We start from the raw sequence: 20,177 nt of genomic DNA, 5'->3' as shown, positions 1-20,177 counted from the left end.
GTATCCTCTGAGCAAGCATCTACCAGAGAAAACAGACTTGCTCCTTTGGCAAAGTGCAAATGAGCTGGTTGACGGAGTTCTCTGCCTGTCCTCAGGACCTGTTCATAGTTTACACACTGGTGGGAGCTGAAGGCTTCTTGATGTTGAATTACTAAACTTAAACCATTATGAAAAGTTTGTGTAAAATACCTGTTGCTATGCACTTCTCAAATATGTTGTGTTGTCTTTGAAGAACTGGCTCACTGACATTGTAAAACGTGATTTAATTTGGTGAAAGATTAGTAGAATAAGCACATATTTACCTATTCACTGAATACATTAAATGCTATCTAAAGGAAAAAAAAGTTTCCAGACAGCTTTCATTCACTCAGTAAAACAGAAGGCTTGTCAATGATCCCAGTCCTTGAAACAAAATCAAACAAGTCATTGACTCTTCCCACAAAAATACCTCACCAGCTTCTAATTGCAACCAGCCACTTGGAAGTCAAAAGGAGAGCAATATAAATGACCAAAGTTTTAGAAAACATGTTCTTTAATTGAAGCTGAAAGAAGTGGGATTTCTGTGTTAGAAAAAGTATTGGTAAGATTTAGAGAGAATGAAAAGGGAAGTGGTACTAGAGGAAAACACCCACTGCTATATTTGCAATACATTAAAAAAAACTGTAAGAGGATATTCCTCAGTTGTTCTCCATACACATGGGGTACAATAAAAGTGATAATTTCATTTTCAGGAAAGGATTTGGGTTAAGAATACTTTAGAATTATAAGAACAGTGAAGTCTGAAGCATGGTAAAAGTGTGTTAAAAATTCTGCAACCGAAATTCTCAAGAGGCACTTAAAGAAAACCTTTCTCAGAAGTTACCTGAATATACATAATTCTGCTTCAGGAAAACATTTTTTTTTCTATACAGTCTTACTATTCCAAAATCTTTATGGTTCCATGATTTCTTTTTCATCAGATAACTATTTTCTTAAATAGATTTTCTTCACATATTTTTTTCCAAACAAAAAATCAGTTGCCTAGAAAAATCAGGAAAATGTGAGACGTAGAGCATGTTTCTTTATGTTGCAGACCTGTGTCAGGTCACTGAACTCTCAGAGCAGCAGCTGAATGACAGATTTGGACAATCTCTCCTTTTTCAGATCCTCCTAAACTTCACCTGGATGGTCTTGGAGAAAATAACACTGTTACAGTAGTGGCAGGAAGCAAACTACGACTTGAGATCCCTATCACTGGTGAACCAACTCCAAAAGTTGTGTGGAGTAGAGGTGACAAGGTACATTGTCATTATATACATTTCTTTAGCTTAAAAGGAGTCCTTTTTTTCCAAAAATAGCCTTTGTGAATACATTGATTTTATCAGCAGAAAATAAGGGGAAGATGCCCTTTGTTGAAAAACTCTCCTCGCTCAAGGATAAAATATATTATTTATTATTTTTTCAGTCTTTTTAAGGAAAGGCTGAAATTAATGAATGAAATAATATGGGTTTTCTATAAATAAATAGTAAAGGAGAGGGATATATGAGATACAGAAAAAAACTAGAGAAAATCCACCAAATGGCTACTTCTTCTATACATACTGCCTAGAATGGCCAGGTTTTGACAGGAAGCCATGATATATTCTGGTTCTGGAAAATGAATGACAAATTCTAATGGAGTGTCAAGTCTCAAATGAAACAATAGGCTGGGAAATTGCAATCTTGCATCCTGTGTCTTAATGCAAAAGTTTTTCACAGATCAATCCCTGGCTGTATAAATATAAAAAAAGTCACTTTTCACATACAAATTTCCACTGTGGTATGTGGAAGCTGGAACATGTTGTTACTACTATGTTCAACAGACCTATCTGGTCAAATCTGTGACTATTACTTTACAAACATTAATTTAATTGCGGTGTCCAAATAGGGAATTATTCTAAGAGAGCTCCGAATATATACTCCAAAATATGTGACAGCATTTAAAATCTGTGAGGACGAACTACTGGCCATTACAATCACTCTGACCTTTAAAGTGAGTGAGTTAAATTTTTATTTGACTTTTGGAAAAATCCACTATTCTTTTTCCATCAAATAATGTCAGGTGGTGTTAAAAAAGTGTGTTCTTGCTCACAGGACAAGTAAGCCTAGTGCCTCATCCTTTATGGTGCAGTGGCTGAACTGAGTACTAAACAGTATTGTAGTTATTTGTACTTATTTAGTTATTTTGTCATTTTTGTCACCATTAGGTGACTGAAATTCTGAGTTTTACTGTGGTTTTTCTTACAGTTGCTTAAAGAATTTTGCTGAAGTGTACTATATTACTTCTAAATTTTGATTTTTAGGTACTTTATTCTCAAATACAGAAACTATGACTTTTACCTCTGCTTACCCTGATTCCTAGGGGATCACGGACAGCGGAAGAATACGGGCAGAAACATATCCAGACAGCAGCTGCCTGGTCATTGATACAGCTGAGAGGGAAGATTCAGGTCCTTTCAGAATAACTTTAAAGAATGAGGCTGGAGAGGACACAGCTCTAATCAACATCAAAGTGGTTGGTAAGTCATATGGAACTGTGTTCTTGAGCCACGTCTTTTATCACAGCCATTGCCAATACATGTTCCTTGAAGACCCACACTTTCATGCGCTCCAACAGGACACAAATTCTCCTTTCCCTACCTGAAGGGTCCCTTCTGTAGATGCTGTCCTCCCTAGCTACTGAATTGTTACAGATTCTCAGAAAACTTCCATCTACCTCTTTGTCTTTACTGTCAGATGAGGACTTGAGATGCAAGGGTTCTGAGGCTCAGTGTTACTGAAGGACACAGGAGCTTGGCATGGGATTTAAGTAGGAGTTAATTATCGCTCTGCTGTCACCTCACCTGCAGGGACCAAACTTCTGTAGTTCCCTCAGGCTGCCCTTATCACTCACTGTTCTCCATTCTCCCTGGGGCTGTGGGCTCTGTCTCACCACATGTCATCAAGTGCCTCTCAAGTGTCTTGACTGTGCTGAAGAACTTGGCACTTATCCATTCCCACCCACCAGCCAGGACCCACAGACTTTCTTTTTCTCTCTGGCTCTTTTCATTAGGAATTCTTGTTGCACATCAAAAACTATTCATGTTTGTTTCTTATATTTTTAATTCAACCTATGTAATAAGAAGATTTTAACAAATAATATTTACTTTGTTTACAACAGATGTCCCTGATCCTCCTCAGGCACCAAATGTGACTGAGGTGGGTGAAGACTGGTGTATTATGACCTGGGAACCTCCAGCAAATGATGGTGGATCACCCATTTTAGGTAAGTTTGTTTTTTGGTTGTTTTGTTGTTGTTGTTGTTGTTGTTTTGCTTTGGTTTGGTTTGTAGTGATGTTCTAATAAAGACAAAAGAAACAAATCCCAAATAGTGGATGAAATAGGATCAGAGTTTATCTCAGGCCCTGGAGGGTTGCACTGGGAGTATCCAGTTGCGAGAATGTTCTACCTACTCTTTGACTTTATCAGAAATTAGTTTATCTATTGTGTTGAGTTTTGTCATTTTGTATGTTGCCACACTATCACACTCCCTACTTGAAAGACAACCTCTTATAAAATAAAAATTATAACTGTTATTAGCCTGTTTGAATGTTGGAAGGAACTTTAGAAACAATTTACAGAGTAAATTGGAGTATCTTCTAATACACTGTACCAAGAGGAAAGGCCCAGAGGCCAATAGGCTTAGGCTCTTTTCATTCTGAACTAAACACAGCAGTGTTGTAAGTGAAGTCCAAAAAAATGCTCCTATGTGACCATGAAAGCAAAACAGGTGACTGTCAGATAGTTGCAATGGGGAAAATTTAACAATAATCCCTAAATCACTCTGAGACTAGAAGGGGATATGGAGATGTATCCAGAAAAAAATGCCATTTGGAAGTCAAAAACCAGACCCTTCACTATTAAGCCTTATGCCATCACTTACTATAATAAAATTTTGTTTGGTCAATAGGATATTTCATAGAGAGGAAAAAGAAACAAAGCTCCAGGTGGATGAGGCTGAATTTTGAACTGTGTAAAGAAACAACTTTTGAGCCAAAGAAGATGATTGAAGGTGTTGCTTACGAGGTCCGTGTGTTTGCTGTTAATGCAATAGGCATGTCCAAACCGAGTATGCCTTCAAAGTCCTTTGTTCCTTTAGGTAAGTAATCAAGAGCACAGAGACAGGCATCCATTTACAACATAATTATTAATACATTATTATAGTCCTCTAATTACGTAACTGTAGCTCTTGTGGCACTTGTGTTGCTCAGGATCTGTCTTTATGAGGTGCCTCATAAAGTACATGTCTATCTCTGGAACGACAGTCTTTTATAAACAAGAGTCAAGGATGCGTAGACAGAAGAATGGTGCACTAAAATAAACCAGTGAAATACTATAGGTGAGCCTGATATGGTCAATGCTGCAGTCAATGTGTTTTAAGGACCAGAACTGACAGTCCCACATTTTTGTGGGACTGTCATAGGCACATCCTGAATCAACAGAGTCAAACTATTGCCAGTCAGACTGGCAATTTAGAGAAAAGGTAAAGATGATGAATCACAGGCAATCAGGGGCTTTGGGGCCAAAAATGGTCAGGAAAAATGAGAAGTCTAAAGATCACTATTTGCAGGCTGCACTGTGTGAAAATAAGGCTTTCTTTCACATTTCACTATTTAGGCTTTGCTACACAGTACCTTGCCATTTTAAAATGTACAGGTAGTCACAAATAATTCATACATTTCCATTTTTAAAATATCAGAGGTCATAAAGGTAGAAACCCATGAGAAAAAAATTTGCCAAATTTTGCAACTAATCACAGGATAAGACACATTGGAACAGTCCCTACTTTCACTCTATGCCCCATCAGCTTAAGCAGGGACTTTTTTCCCAGAAAGGGATCACATATTTTTAATATCCTTTTGCAGACAATCCAGATTTATACTATTCTAAATGTCGTCTTACTGCTTTTTATTAATGTAAAAGCTAGAAGGCCTTGTCATTCACCTAGTGACAGACTAATTCCACAGCATCTTCATATAAAGAAACAGATTTTCAAACTATTGTGACAACCACAACTCCCTGTGAAAGAATGGTGTCTTGTTCTATAGGCCAGCAAAGGTTCCCACCTTGCTCAGCAGCACCTCCAGAACGAAGAGGAGAGGGAAGAAGGTGACTGTTACTGCTACAGCATGCATTTCTTGACAGAAAATACCTGCTATGGTAGAATACACTGCTCCAGACTTCTCTGCTCTACCCTCCACAGTTCTTTGCCCTTCTCTCTCCTCATCAGGAGGAATTTATCTCTGGGTTAGGCTGTGAGCCGATATGGGATGAGGTAGCTGCTTCTCCTCGTGTGGTCCTAGTTGAAAGAAAGGTGTGCCAGGGATGATTTGAAATCATCCCGGTGGCAGGATTTAGCCTGTCACCTATGATGCTAAATTAGAGGAATACAGGCCATAAATGTAAACCTTTAATGGTAACACAGTTTTCTGCCCTCTCCCTGCTGCCTGCTTGCTTCAGCTGTTACCAGCCCACCGACCCTCCTGGCAGTGGACGGAGTGACTGATACCACGGTGACAATGAAGTGGAGGCCGCCAGACCAGATCGGAGCGGCAGGGTTAGACGGCTATGTTGTAGAGTACTGCTTTGAAGGAAGTAAGTGAGAACACCTGGGGTATGTTACTCATGGTGAAAGTAGGTGAGACTTTCTCCATTTTTTTCTCTACGGGTATCAGGTGCTGTCACTGTAAGGCAGAGACCAGTCAGTCAGAAAACCTCAAGCAGCAGGGTTTTATTCAGGCTTCCTTTGGTTTGTATTCCAGATCCCACCCACTGATTGAAGTTCAACATATCTTATATTTGATCTGAAATCCAAATCAAAAGCCATATAATCTGTTGCAATGTACCAAGTACCATGTTAATAGCTATCTTCTTTTAGAAACTAAGTGAAAGTCAAGGCAGTAAAGAGTGGATGGATGCATTAATGTATAGGAAATAATGAGTGTGGTCCAAAATATGTTCAGGTGGGGTTTAGGGTCAGGAAATCCTCAGTGTGGCAGTCTCTATGTTGAAATACCACTAATTGGCTACTTCAAGCACAAGTTCCCCACACTAAGGACAGACAGCCTCTCCTATAGTTTCCTGTAGAAGTTATCTAGGCATATAAAGTTCATGTCTAGATATTTAATTTCTCCAGTGTTTCAGTGCAGTCATATATGGGATCTTCAACTATGTCCATCTAAGACAAAAATCGATATAGAACCGAAGGAGAAAGATAAAGACGTAAGAGACTGAATAAACATTTGAGTGTAGGGAAATACATTTTACAACTAATATGTTGTAAATATTGTCTTTGGTGATCAAGTAGAAGAAACTTAGTCTTTTCTAGCAGATTTTTTTCTTAACTGGCATCAAATGAAGTCTATTCTCAAAAAGTAAAATCCACCAGCACGTGGGTAAGTATAAAATAGCCTGGAGTGGTATGTGCAATACCCAGCCTCTGTGATCCAACACCATTGACTGCAGCAGTGTTGTGGATGTGGATGAATGGGACATAGTTATCTTCAGCTCCACTATCTGCTGCTCTTAAATGTGCTGTAAATTGAGTTACAGGTTGAATATCTCTTTTCACAAAGGCATTTGTTTCAATGAAAGCTTCTCATGAATGCAGTCTATAGCTTGGAGACAAGAGATAGAGGACATTGTCATTCACATTGTCACATGTTTCAGATTCAGACAACCCAGGAAAACAGTAGTTCATAAAAGTGGTCAGATGCCACAGGATAAGAGTGCACTCAGCTCTCTCTCAGGCGAGTGGGAGAGGGTGTGAAGAAGAACCACTGGCTTTTCTCAGGAGCACTCAGCATCTTGTAGTATTTAGCTGAATATCTTTAAGGAGCAGAAACACACTGCAAGAAGCTCAGAGACCTCGAGAAGAGTACCTGAAGGCAAACACAGCTGGAATGGTAGGAAAGGTTTTCCTTGCATATTGGGAGGGAGCTGCGGGAACATCTCAGAACGAGTAAGCATGCAGTCTTCCATTAAGATGCAGTATTCCTATATTATTTCCATTCACAGGCCAGATGTAGGGGAATATAAAGGGAACTGTCAATGCGAGGACTTCACTGTATACTTTATATTCTGCTTTGTTTAGCACTGGTAGAATGACAGGGAAAAGTTACAAGTGCTTGTAATATGCTACTTTCATAAACCCCTTGACATTACAGTGTGTGATATCCAAATAAGGGGACAAGAGAGAACCTTCCTAATCTATCTTTAAAGGACTGTTAGACAGAAGATCATTTTATACCTGTTGAATGGAACAAATTCTTTTACTTTTTTTTCCAGATAGGCTTAAAACATATGAAGATACAACAAAATGGCAATCATCTGCCATTTTATTGTAACCCATCTCAGTTAAAATACAATGGGTACAATGTATTTTACATAGTTTTCTGAGTGTTTATGTATATCTATATATGCCTCCTATATATGCATATACATCTATATATACACAATTGACATTATGTATATATGTTATAAAAATGCTTAGGAAGAAGCAAGATAAGTAGAAAATACCAATTTTAAAAGTCATGTTACTGCATTATAAATTTTTCTCTCTATATAAAGTCTTTTTTTCTTTTCTTGCAATATCTCAGTGCCTCTTTTTCTTGGTCTTTTCAGTGCCTGTTCTGCCTCAAACTAATTTTTTTCTGTAATATTTAATAACTCTTTTTAATTTCAAGGTACTTCTTATGACTGTCTATATTCATTCTAATGTTCTGTTCTCTTAGTTATCTGTTTGTAAACTCATTTGTCTTTACATTCTCCATTCTTTCATTGTTGTCACTGAACTACTTTTAAAGAGGGCTTTTTTGACTCTTCCTTAGCATAGCAATCATTAGGAAAAATCACAAGCTGAAAAGAGAAGGACAAAAATTATATAAAGATAATTCAAAAGAATAATGAATCATGAACATTGGTTTGGCTTTGCAAAAATTGATATTTCCCTTTAGTCTGAAGCTCATAACTTGATCAACGTGGTGGACTTTTGGACTTCCTTACTAGTTTTGACAGCTCTCTGTGTTTATTACTGAATTAGAGTCTCATCAGGAGTATCTGGATCCAGCACTGCATAGATGTGACTAACAAGAATAGAGAACTCCCCAGGTCTAGTTTTCAACGTCCAACTTGAACCTTTTGCTATGGTGATGTGGAGTAGATCAAAATCTTGTTGATACTGGAGAAGTCAGTTAGTAACAAAGTATGCTGATGACTGGTTCTTGTGGGACATTTCAAGGGTAGTGTGAGGACCTGGACCCCAGTGTTCCCTAGGACACTGTGTTTATCTGCTTTTAATGGGCTATTGTACCTGCAGATGATCTGTTTCCATAGCTAGTAAATAAGCACTTCAGAGAGTGTCTCTTGGCTGAGAACTTTGCCAGTGTACTCATCCAGGACCATGCACAGATACTAGAATAGTATTTTTATTATCCTGAAAATAACCAACTCCAGGATTACAGGAAATCCAGGACAGGGATAGCTTCCAGGAAATAAAGCCTTAGGGTCTATGTCATATCTGTCATCATCCATGGGTTTGGTCTTCTTTAATCTTCTATGTTGACTTTAGCTAAATGTGTTCTCTTCCTCTGTTTCCTCAAGTTTTTTTCCAAGACCTCTTTTTTTTCCTGTCTCTTTTACTCAGAATTTATCTCTGAATTTCTTATCTCTTCTATGATCTGTTTTCTTCTCCATCTACACTTTCTCCTATCATCACTTTGTTTCATTTCTCTCTTCCAAATGTTCCTTTTGTCTCTTCATTTTCATATTTCTAGGGCTATGCTCAGGCCCAAAGAAAACATACAAACTTATCTCCTCCTCTTCCTTTATCCTTTAGCTTTCCTGTGGGCATCACATATAACTATGCTGTGATCTGGATGCCCTCTTCCCATCTCTCTTCTCCCTGCAGTCTCTCTAAATATGGGTCCTCTAAATCTTTAAAGCCCAGCATCTATCTTTGCATACTTACTAACAGGAATTGCTAACCACTGACAAAATGCTCCATCTATGTGAAAGTGGGTGTCTCTGATTAATTTTAAAGATGGATTCTCACAAGGTATATCGACAGATCTGTCTGAGGAATTGCTGGAGCCGCCTTTTAACCTGGAAGGTACAGTATTCAACAAAGGATATAAATCTTCTTTAACAAATGAAAAACTCTCTTCATAAAAGTAAAGATAAATGCCTGAGAGTGAATTTTAGGGGCAACATTCTGCAGAGTTTTCTGTAGTTCATGTGTAATGGGAGGGGGAGGTTCTTGGGAAACAGTCATCAATTGCAATCCTTTTCTGCTAGAAGCTGAAAGAAGCAACTTGAAGGAGAAGTTTATTCCTAAAAGTGAGACACACATTATGAAAAAATATCATAACATTATACTCTGAATCTGCAGGGCTCTCTAGTTTATAATAGTTCTCTTGTCTTCTGTGCCCATTTTATAATGCCATCTTTATATGACATGGAAAATATTGATCCTGACTTGGTAGTTCATAAATCTGGCTCCAATGTCCAGGTGCCAGCAGTGTTAGAGCAGCCTATATTGGGAGGACAGGGTGGATAAGAAAGTGTCATTTGTAATTGAAGTTCTTGTAAGAGACTGTTAGGATTGCTCCATGAATTACATGCAACTGCCTAGGGGTAGGATTAAAAATCCAAGAATGCTGTAATTATGTGAATAATTCTGACACAGCCTTCCTTTTTTAAAGGCACAAGGAGAGATGGCATTTCATTGCAATATGTAAATATTCTGTGTTTCTCTTATTTCTCAGTTCTACTTCCAAGGCTACTCAGTACTGGTTGAGATTAATTGCAAACCCCATTTCTCTCCAAGGAAGCTGTTAAAGAAATGATGAGTGCTTTTGGAAATATACTCTTTGTCTCCCTTCTTTTCTACCAGCTGAATTAAAAAACTAACCAGTTTTCTTTCTGCCACAATTAAATTATAGACATATTCTAATAACATTTGTATCATTATATATAAATATATAATCATCAGGAACTTCTTAAGGTTTGAAACATTATTCCTATGTATGAAAGTGAATCTATATTGTGTTACAGCTTAATCAGAAAAACAAAATGGAATTATTCATTAGAAACTAATGTGTCTATTACTGTTCTGTAATTTTCCTCATCCATGCAGTGGGTGTATTTATAATTCCCTGTTCTTTCAATTTGTCCTCCTCCCTCCATTTCCCTAAATTAGCCGATGAATGGATCGTGGCAAACCCGGAGCTGACAGACAAAACGAAGTTTACTATCACTGGCCTGCCCACTGGCTCGAAAATCCTTGTGAGAGTAAAAGCTGTGAATGCTGCTGGTGAAAGTGAGCCCAGGTACCACCCACAGCCTATTTTAGTCAAGGAAGTGATAGGTAAGATCCTCCTGCCTACACTTAACCCCCAAAAACACTCTGTTTCCGTACTGAGACCTGGTTTTTTTAAGGTTAATGCTTAATTGTTGTTGGAAAGTGATGATACAGCCTTACAAAGCCATTGTGTGGTGGCTAGAAATCATGACACCACCTTTAAAAAATTTCACAATTATTTTTATTTCTTTAATTTCTGAACCTTTATTTCTCAGTTTTTCAGGGCTTTTTTTTTTTTTTTTCTGCAGAACTTGAACTTGATGGTGCCTTTTTAAAGTTGCACTAAATTTCTCACCTATTCCTACCACCACAGCATTTGTTGTTCTAAAAGCTGATAGTGTACTAAATGTAACACTCTGGGACAAAGAAATTTAAGATACATCACACATTAGTCACCTCTGCGAATTGTAGACCACATAGTCTCCTTTTTATATTGCTGCCCACCAGTGCTGCCTCAGTTAGAAAAGAAGATAAATGTAAAGCCCAAGTTGTTTTTTTTTTTTTGTTTTCCCCAGAACCTCCTAAGATTCGTCTACCAAGACACCTAAAACAAACATATACTCGAAGAGTGGGAGAAACTGTGAATCTTGTTATTCCTTTCCAGGTAAGAGTTAAAAAAATTATCCTTGGTTTGTTTTTTTTTTTTGGGGGTGGGGTGGGGCGTTTGTGGTTTTGTTTGTCTGATTGTTTGTTTGTTTTTATACGGATGCTTTTTAACTTACTTCTCTGTAACTTAAGCAGTGTGGAAGCACACTGAAGCACTGAGGTGTTTGAAAGCTTTTGCTCTGACATCCCAAAGAAATTATGTTCAGCCAAGTAATGAATTGGGTAGCTAGATCAGACAGACTGATTGGTCATCTGTCATCCAAAGGACACTTATAAATCCTTACAGTAAATGTTACATGTGAGATAATTGCTAGCACAATGCAAAGTGCTTAGCACTGTTAGATATAGTTGTCACAGGTGGAACAGTAGTGTTTAATAATTTTCTTGAGAGAGGAAAAGTGAGGGGAGGAGTGGGCAGACTGCAACTTTTCAATCCTTGTGATCACAAATATGACTATTTCTAAACATATAGTGTGTTTTCCCACAGTGTCATGTTAACCTTCATTCCCACACCTCTTACAACACTGACTGCCTATCAACTTGCAGAGCCCTTCTGGATACAAGAATTAAGGAAGAATTCATTTCTTTTTCATGTTTGCACACTTAAAGATACTGGGTGGGCATAACTCAGTTTTTATAAGGCTGATTAAAGCTTTTTAAAAATTTGATCAGCAAAACACTGCAAGCTACACTTCTCTTGAGAAATTAAAGGAACATTAAAATCTATGATTAATTAAAGAAATTAAAGTCTATGGTTATTTTCTAAAATAAGGCATCCAAAGCAGTGTGAGAATTACCCTTTTCAGACAGCATCTACAAACTGCCTCTAGAAGGCAAATCCCATGGTAAAGCAGGTGGAATTCACTCTAAATTAAGTACCTAAATTGGGCACTTAGACATTAAAAAAATGGCAAACAAAAGATGTCAATCCAGCCTACCTAACAGCTATTCCAGCTTCTTTTGCAACGAAAGAAAAGAGTTTAGGTTCCCTAGAGGCTTAGTCTACTATTTCCCTCTTTCACTGGCAGCGTAGAGAATGCATGAACTCCCACAGGGTGAACTACTTTATTCTGTATTTTCTGTGAGTTATTTTTTCTCCTTTTTATTTTAGAAAACTGGAAGTTATCAAATTTAGCCAGAAAGATAATTGCTCAGTATAGGTAGAATGTGCAAATATTTTCAATGTCCTGGGGGAAAAAAAGGGAAAGAAAGTTGTATTTCAGATGAATTGGTATGATTGCATCTCTAAATGCTGTATATTTTAAAAAAGAATTTTTTGTTTCTTTCAGGACAGACAGATTTTATTTCCTGTTTGGGAAAAATGGGAAATAAACCTGTTTTTTTTCCTTCCCTTTTCTCTCCAAAAATCATATAAAAATTGTTTCCTGGCTTCTTGCAGGGAAAACCGAGGGCAAAAGTATCATGGCAGAAAAATGGTTCTCCAATCGACAAGAATGAAATCAACATCCGCAACACTGAAAATGACACCATCATCTTCATCCGAAAGGCAGAGAGGGGGCACTCTGGAGAATATGATATGACAGTGGAAGTAGAGAACCTGGTGGACAAAGCTACGATAGATATTCAGATTGTTGGTATGTTTTGAGAAACAGAAATAAATCCAGACATTCCAAGGCTATAAGAAAAACAGGAATCCCAAAGAACATCTTTCTTGATAGTGGTGACTCCACATCCAATTACTTGGCTGTAGAATTGTGGACTTTAAGTAAATCTCCATATATAACAGAAGGTGCTTGTTGAAACATGTCAGTCTCTTTTTTCACTGTCATGCTCTTCATGTTCTTGCATATCCAGGATGGAAGGTTTTTCCTGTTGAGGTACCCATAGCCAGAAATGGTAACAAACTCATATTAAGTTTGTCACAAATGTAGTGTACAGATCTTAAATGTTGAAAATACGTGAAGGTAGGAAAGACAGGCAAGAAAACACACTTACTTTTCATTTTTACCAATCTATTTCTTTACATGGTAGTCAAAACTGGTAGCACAACTTTAAATATTAAGTCTATTGCAATTCTCAGGCCTTAACTTTGGAAAGTTTTATTTTGCAACCTTTGTTTTGACATTGGTCTTGGGGTTTTTTTGCATGCCTGTGTTGCAAGAAAGAGAGAAAATAAACTAAGTGGAAGATGTGTGTAGGAAAAAGACAGAGAAAGCAAACGTAGAAAATGTCAGCTGCCATATTTTTGTTACAGATCGCCCAGGCCCACCAGAGATTGTAACTATTGAGGATGTCTGGGGAGAGAATGTAAATTTATCATGGAAGCCACCAAAAGATGATGGAAATGCTGCCATTACTGGGTATACTATTCAAAAAGCAGATAAGAAGAGTATGGTAGGTAAAAAGGAGATGTTTAGAAGGTTGATGTACTCATGAATTCTCCCTTTTAAAAACAAAAACTGTTACATGCTTAAAATTATGTAGGTGGACAAAGCATTGATTTATCAGCATTCAGAGATACTGCAAGACATCTCTAAAACCTCTAAAAATTTCTTGTTCACTATAACTAAAGGCTACAAATGAAAATGTTTTCAATTATGCGAAAGAAGAGGACTAAAAAAGGACAGATGGATTTGAGAGAAGTAATTCTGCATTTTTCACTTGTCTCAGTAGAGAAAATAAAACCCCAAAAATATTAATTCTCAAGTCAGGATGTTGCTACTAGAACAAACTATTGTACCAGTGCTGCTGTTTTCAAATCTCTAATGTCACATTGTGTGAGTCATTGCCACTCCTTAGTACCCCTGACAAAATGGTACATAATAATTCCTATACTGCTTTGAGATTTACAGATGAAAAGTGTAATACAGAAATGTTTAGTAATTTCATTAAACTAACAAGAATTTTATGCATCCCTAAAAGACAGTAGCTGGATTCTTAGATTTAACATTTGCTGCAAATTTAAACAGTGGAAATCCAGGACAACATTTTGGGAGTGACCTTATCAAGGAGAATCTTTTGGTACCCTCCCCTTTCTCCTTGCACTAATATGTTTGTCTGCTTCATGATCTGATCAGTTCATTCTTCCTGTGCCACTGTTTCCATCTTTCTTTTTTTTTTTTCTTTTGAGACTTTAAGAAGATATGGTCTCTGGTACAGAAATCACAACAATGTCCCCTCTCCCTAAATTACTGTGCTAAGGAGAAAGTAACAACAGCAGACATGGATCATTCAGGTCACAGTTTCCTCACATTATCTGTGATGGTGCATTTTGCAATTCTGGCACAGCTGGCCTTCTACAGAAAACTGTTTTCCCAAAGGAACTTTGGCTCTTAAAGTTGACTAAACATCATTGCAAACTGTGGTACAGGGAACTCAGCAGAAGTTCATCCTGAGAAAAGCAAGAAAACTATGTAGGGCAGAGTAAGGAAAAGCAAAAACTTTGTTGTGGTCCCTTTATATTAACTGAAATTTTAGCATTAATCTCTTTCATCTCAGATTGCTATTGAAGCACTGTGTACTAGGACAGAGTTCACATGTCCTATTACTGCTGCAAGACTAAAGCACTAAACCCCACTTCCCCATATAAGCCTTTAGATATCAGAGGATCACCAGCATAAAACTACATTTCTTGTGAACTCTCAACCTGTGACAGAGAGGGTAGATTAGTGTAGTGGCCTCTTGTGAGTGCATGTTACTGCAGAATGGTACATGCTACTGCCTTTGCTCCAAGGATGCAGTTTTCTTATCTGCAACTGTACTCTCTTTGTCAGCAGCCTGAATTAGGAACGAGAGAGCCTGCCTTGCTCACACAATGTCACCTTTGTAATACTGGATTGCCTAAAACAAACTCTTCCAGCTACCAGAGCGCAACAATTCAGGACGGTTCACTTTCCGTTTGGCCTTCACTGCTCGTCAGTGTTCTCTCTTCACTGCAGTGTTCTCATCATCACTCATTTCATCACTACTTCAGTGTTCACTAACATTCCCTTAAAAAGAAAAACCTACTCCCACAAGCTTGGTGATTCTTCCAGTTCATGTCTGCCAGGTGCAGGGTGCTGTGGGGGAGCTCACCCTCTGTGTTTGTGCCTTTCAGGAATGGTTCACAGTGATCGAGCACTACCATCGCACCAGTGCCACCATCAATGAGCTCATCATAGGAAACGAGTACTACTTCAGGGTCTTCGCTGAGAACATGTGTGGCCTCAGCGAGGATGCAACGATGACCAAAGAGAGTGCTTTGATTGCAAAGGACGGTTAGCTAATTATCCATTCCTTGTCAAAAGGGAAGGGGTGGGGGTGCTCAGAGGCTGGAGGGTGATCAGAGGTAAAGGCCTCTGAAGCATTCAGAGGCATTCCTAGCCCCAAGACCAGGTGCAACCAACAGCGAGGGCACTTCCTATTAAGACTTCATGGTTTGTCCACACAGTTCACAGGTACTGTTTTTAATCAGGAGTGGGACATTTTCCCCATGTTCTGTCATTTCCTATGGTCTTGGATCTCAGACTCAGGTCACCACTGGCAGATATAAGCTGACAAGAGCTGGAAGAGGATTAAAGCAGCTGTTCTGTCAGAAGCGGTGGGTCACTGCCTCCCAGTGGAGATTTGGCATCAGCTGTGCAAGTGCTCCCTCCGTATTAGGCAGGATCCAACAGAAAAGCATAACTCCTGCTTCACATCTCTTGGAGGTGGGGCTGGACAAATTCTGATCCTGCAGTCAAAAATCCTGACATTTCAGAAGCTGTCAGTTTGAAATGGTACTGTAAACTTTAAAAAAACCTGCCCATTTATGGAAGGGGAATTCTACAAACAAGCGGCTCACAGGAAGAAAATCAAACTAGATCACCTCAGTTTGTCTGAAAGGAAGGAATACATGACTGCCATGATGCAGAGGACAGACAACCTGTGCAACCCATACCACCAGACTGAAGAACTGAAGGTCTTCTCTTTTATAAATAGGGTCATGAACAAAGGAGTGGTCATAGAAATTGATTTTCATCACTGCTTACTTGCCCTTTTCTCATGAGAGCAAGTATCAGGCCTAAGCTGCACAGAAGTCAGTATGAGAGCTTGGATCAGGTTTCAGTGAAGCAATGATGTTTGATCATACCTGTGCACAGGAACAGATGTCTGTCTGTCTGTCCAGCTGTTTTAAATGCTGGCTGAGTTTGTGGCTGAAGAGGATTTACTGATGGTAATTTTCACTGCAGAGCAGGGACAAAGTGGTATGAGAAAACACATTTTACTACCATGTTTTCCTTGCACAGAAACTACATCCCCTCAGGTGTCTGTATTATTAGTGCACTGTTTGAAGCAGAAAGAAAAATGGATTTTCAGATACAGGGACAATTTGTAAGTAGAACAAACTGTGAAAAGCAAGTGGCAACAGAGTGAACAACGCTTGTTAAAGATAGGCATCTTGCAGTACATCGGTCATGATCTGTCCTGTTTTGTAACATGCAGGGCAAACAGGCAAAGACAAGGAATATACATGTGTTATTTGGTTATATACCACCTGCACAGGAAATAAAGAGAAGCTCTCAGGCATCAACACTATAGCATGGCCAGGGGCTATAGTCACTTTGCAGGTGCACTTCCAGCCTCCCCTACAAGTGCAATTACTAGAGTCACAGCGCAGATCAGAACTGACTCCTTGTAGCCATTTAAGATTCTTGGGTATTTATCTACACGCCAACACTCTTTTTTATAAATTTTTTATTTTCCTTTCATAGGTAAAGTCTACAAATATCCAGTTTACGACGATTTTGACTTCAGTGAACGGCCGTTGTTTACTCAGCCTCTAGTCAACACCTTTGCTATCGCTGGGTACAATGCTACTTTGAACTGCAGCGTTCGGGGCAACCCCAAGGTACAGCACAGCTCCTGACCACATCACTTAAAACATGAGAGAGTTCAACCTGACAATGCAAATTATAATACCACTTTTGCCATTTGCCTTGCTCACAAGCCAGGCTGAAGGCAAAAATACAAAAAAAAGACCTACACTACTTGTGCTGTAGGCACTAAAATAGTTAATCCACAAATAACTCAGTGAAAGGGCAGAACCTCAGGAAAAGACTGGGCTATCCTGGGACCCACACTGACAACAGCTGTAAAATTAATATATCAGTAAAGGTTATTACAAAAATAAAGCCATAATTATTCCATAAAAAGCTAATTATTCTTTAAGTAAGCACATTGCAGGAAATACTCTGGGGACCACGTTGTTTCTTAGACCCACTGCACAATGTGTCTTGTAGTTTCTTTTGAACTGTGTCTTTTCGTGATCTCTTCTCGATTGTGAGAAGCTGGCCTAGTAAAATGAGAACTCCAGAGTCGTTAAGAACATGTTTGCTGTTCACTCTTCACCTTCACAGTTTCTGACTGTGCAAATTGCTGCAGAAAAACATGCTTTTCTTGTTAAATCAGAGTAATTGGGTGTCAAAAGCTATTGCTCAGATGTTTGCTATCATTGCACAGTCCTTGTTGTATTGATAACAGGCTTATATTTATGACTTTAATTATGTGATAGGAGTTGCACTGAAAAAAATATCGTACTTAAAAACGGATGTATGATGCAGCTCACGTTTATCTTTGAGTTAAGAATTAGTTTGCCTTCTATCAGTACTTCATCTCTTTTCCATAATTTCTGGATTGTTTTAACTGAACACCACAAAGAAGTGATAAAATACTTCAGTTCACAATTTGTGCATGTGGGCTTTCTTTTCTTTTTCTTTTTGTTTTTTTTTTACCACAGCCGAAAATAACCTGGCTGAAAAACAAAGTCCTTATAATGAATGACCCAAGGTACCGAATGTTCAGCAACCAAGGTGTCTGTACCTTGGAGATCCGCAAACCCAGTCCCTACGATGGAGGTACTTACACCTGCCGAGCAGTCAATGAACTTGGAGAGGCAGAAGTGGACTGCAAACTGGAAGTAAAAGGTAAGGTCTTTAAAACATTGCAAAGGCCCCATTTGTCTAAATTGGAGCTGAAAGTACACAAGGCAAATGCAAAAGGGAGTTCAAACAGCTTTTTTTACCTTCCTATATTCAAATAATAACTTTTTTAAGGACAAAAGAAACTGTAATGTTTGCTTTGTTTTCTTTTTGAGGACCAGCCTACTACGCTTATGCTATATTTTGTTTTCCTCAGTGCCGATTCACATCTTCAGTGATTTCAAGGACTTCTTTGCAAATGACAGAATGGTAGACTGTAACTCTCAGAGCTGTGACATTTACCTGAGACTCCAGTAAAACTCAGTCATAGAGCTCTCTGGGAAAACATTAAGAAAGCCATCTCAGATAAGAGGCATTTCTCTGAAAGAAATGGCAAGGGGAGAAGGAGAGAAAGAAGAAGGATTAGCTCAGGGCAGAATTGGTCTGCTTTAAAACTATTTATTAAACAAACCAAACATTTACATCCAAGGAACTTTGTTCGCAAATCATGTAGCAAAAAGTAGTATTGTTTCCAAGGACACAAACTAGTTGATATAATTGCTGCATTTTCTTTAAGAACAGAGTCTATAAAACCATGGCTTTTGCAAAATCCTTCTACAACTGAAGAGCTATTTTTGATTTTATTACCAGATAAATTTTATGAATTTCATGTAGTTTAGAATTGACTGGAATATCATGAATGCCAAATGGATCTAGGTTGGACTACTTACGAATAATCTCACGACCATATTTTCCAGAAAATTTCTTCCTAGGAAAAGATGGGGTTGTATTTAGCTGGACTAATTCCCACCAAAGGCTTTAGTTTCAACTGTCAAATAAGCTAAGTATTTCTGAAAAAATTAATCTGAGGTTATAATTAAGGAAAGCTGGCTAAAGCTAGCTAATAGGAAGTGTCTAACTAAGGAATTTAGAGGGGATTTAGGTGATATCAATATGGCCCTAATTATATTACTTCCATCATGCTAGTCTATAATGAAAACCACACTTAATATTTTTATGGATTCTATTGTGCTTACTTCAATTTCCATTTTCTGTATTTTCTGATGTATCTTGTCCCACAGCTCAAATTTGCCAGCAAGAAGACATTTCAATAAATGTTTGGATTATGAAGTTGAACATTTAATGTAATAGAAATATGCATAATATGTTTCTTAGTTTTTATCATTTAAGATACTGTGTTTAAAAGGTGATGCCCTTGTACTGCAAGATTGTTTTCCTTAATCAGAAGCAAACTCTCTATTTCAGAGTATAACAGAAGACCTCATCATCTGAGAAGATTGCTTAGTCTATCTTTTTTATACTGAAAAGCCAAGTTAGGTTGTTACTTCATTAACCTTTTTAAGTTCCCAAGCCCTAAGATTCTTATGCACATTTACACTCGGTTGTAGTTTTTCAGTCTTCAGCACTTCGCTTATAGCACAATCAAATACTACGTTTTAAACACGAGAAGATGTTCATTTATGTCCTTTGTTTTACCAGTAAGTTTTTTGCATATAATGTTCAGAAAATAATGTGTTGTTTATCTCTTATTAGCCATATGATGGGCTGCTTCCTTAAACTAAACCCCACCTTCCCTAGCTCATGGTTCAACTGACGGATTCAAGGTGAACAGGATTAAGTGAATACAGCAGCTGGGGCTTAGCAAACCAGGGTAGGCTCAGGGTTTGCAAATATAGCAAATTCCTATTAAACAGCCAGAATATAAAACCATAATTACATCTTATTTCTCTCTTCTACTGACTAACATGTTGAATTATCATTCTTTTAAGTTTCCCAGCCTGTTTGTTCATTTAGGAGGGTTCTTCGGATGATTGCTCATCACACTGATGCAGAGCAGAGACCTACGGATTTCTGACTCACTGGAAATGAATTGCAGTGTGTGTCTGTTTGTGTTTTCATTTGTATAGTTTTTAATTGGTTCAGCTTTATTCCAGCAAGCAACAATCAAGGTCTGGATTTGTAAGATGATGAGATAGTTGAATGTTGCCTGAATAAGACTAACAGGGTCAAGGCTATGCTACCTATCTGGTGAATGCACAAGGTACAGTGCTATTACTACAAATAGTAGGTATTATTTACTTACTAGTAAGTCATGCTAAAGAGCTCTATGCCATGCAACAGCACATATCCTAGCAAGCTATTTTTCCTTACATTGGCTAGAATTACTTTCGGCCATCTATCTCTGACATATGGGAGATCTGAAATTTATCGTGCATATACATGCTCAGCCCCAG

General features: G+C 38.1%; 1 protein-coding gene across 1 annotated transcript in view; it reads left to right on the top strand.

Moving 5' to 3' along the window:
• MYBPC1 (myosin binding protein C1) overlaps nt 1-20,177 on the top strand; it is a 68,483-nt gene that overhangs the window by 47,307 nt on the left and 999 nt on the right. Inside the window, exons 16-27 of the mRNA XM_050324621.1 lie at nt 1,144-1,277; nt 2,381-2,537; nt 3,179-3,283; nt 3,968-4,156; nt 5,518-5,652; nt 10,256-10,423; nt 10,933-11,021; nt 12,423-12,618; nt 13,239-13,378; nt 15,081-15,240; nt 16,717-16,853; nt 17,742-17,928. Of these exons, the coding sequence (XP_050180578.1) occupies nt 1,144-1,277; nt 2,381-2,537; nt 3,179-3,283; nt 3,968-4,156; nt 5,518-5,652; nt 10,256-10,423; nt 10,933-11,021; nt 12,423-12,618; nt 13,239-13,378; nt 15,081-15,240; nt 16,717-16,853; nt 17,742-17,928 (1,797 nt within the window). The remainder of the gene's footprint in view (nt 1-1,143; nt 1,278-2,380; nt 2,538-3,178; nt 3,284-3,967; nt 4,157-5,517; nt 5,653-10,255; nt 10,424-10,932; nt 11,022-12,422; nt 12,619-13,238; nt 13,379-15,080; nt 15,241-16,716; nt 16,854-17,741; nt 17,929-20,177) is intronic.

The sequence above is a fragment of the Myiozetetes cayanensis genome, unplaced genomic scaffold (assembly GCF_022539395.1).
Source record: "Myiozetetes cayanensis isolate MyiCay16 unplaced genomic scaffold, myiCay2020 scf3, whole genome shotgun sequence".
Classification (NCBI taxonomy): domain Eukaryota; kingdom Metazoa; phylum Chordata; class Aves; order Passeriformes; family Tyrannidae; genus Myiozetetes; species Myiozetetes cayanensis.
The sequence above is the reverse complement of the archived record's forward strand: the minus strand, read 5'-3'. Positions and strand labels throughout refer to the sequence as shown.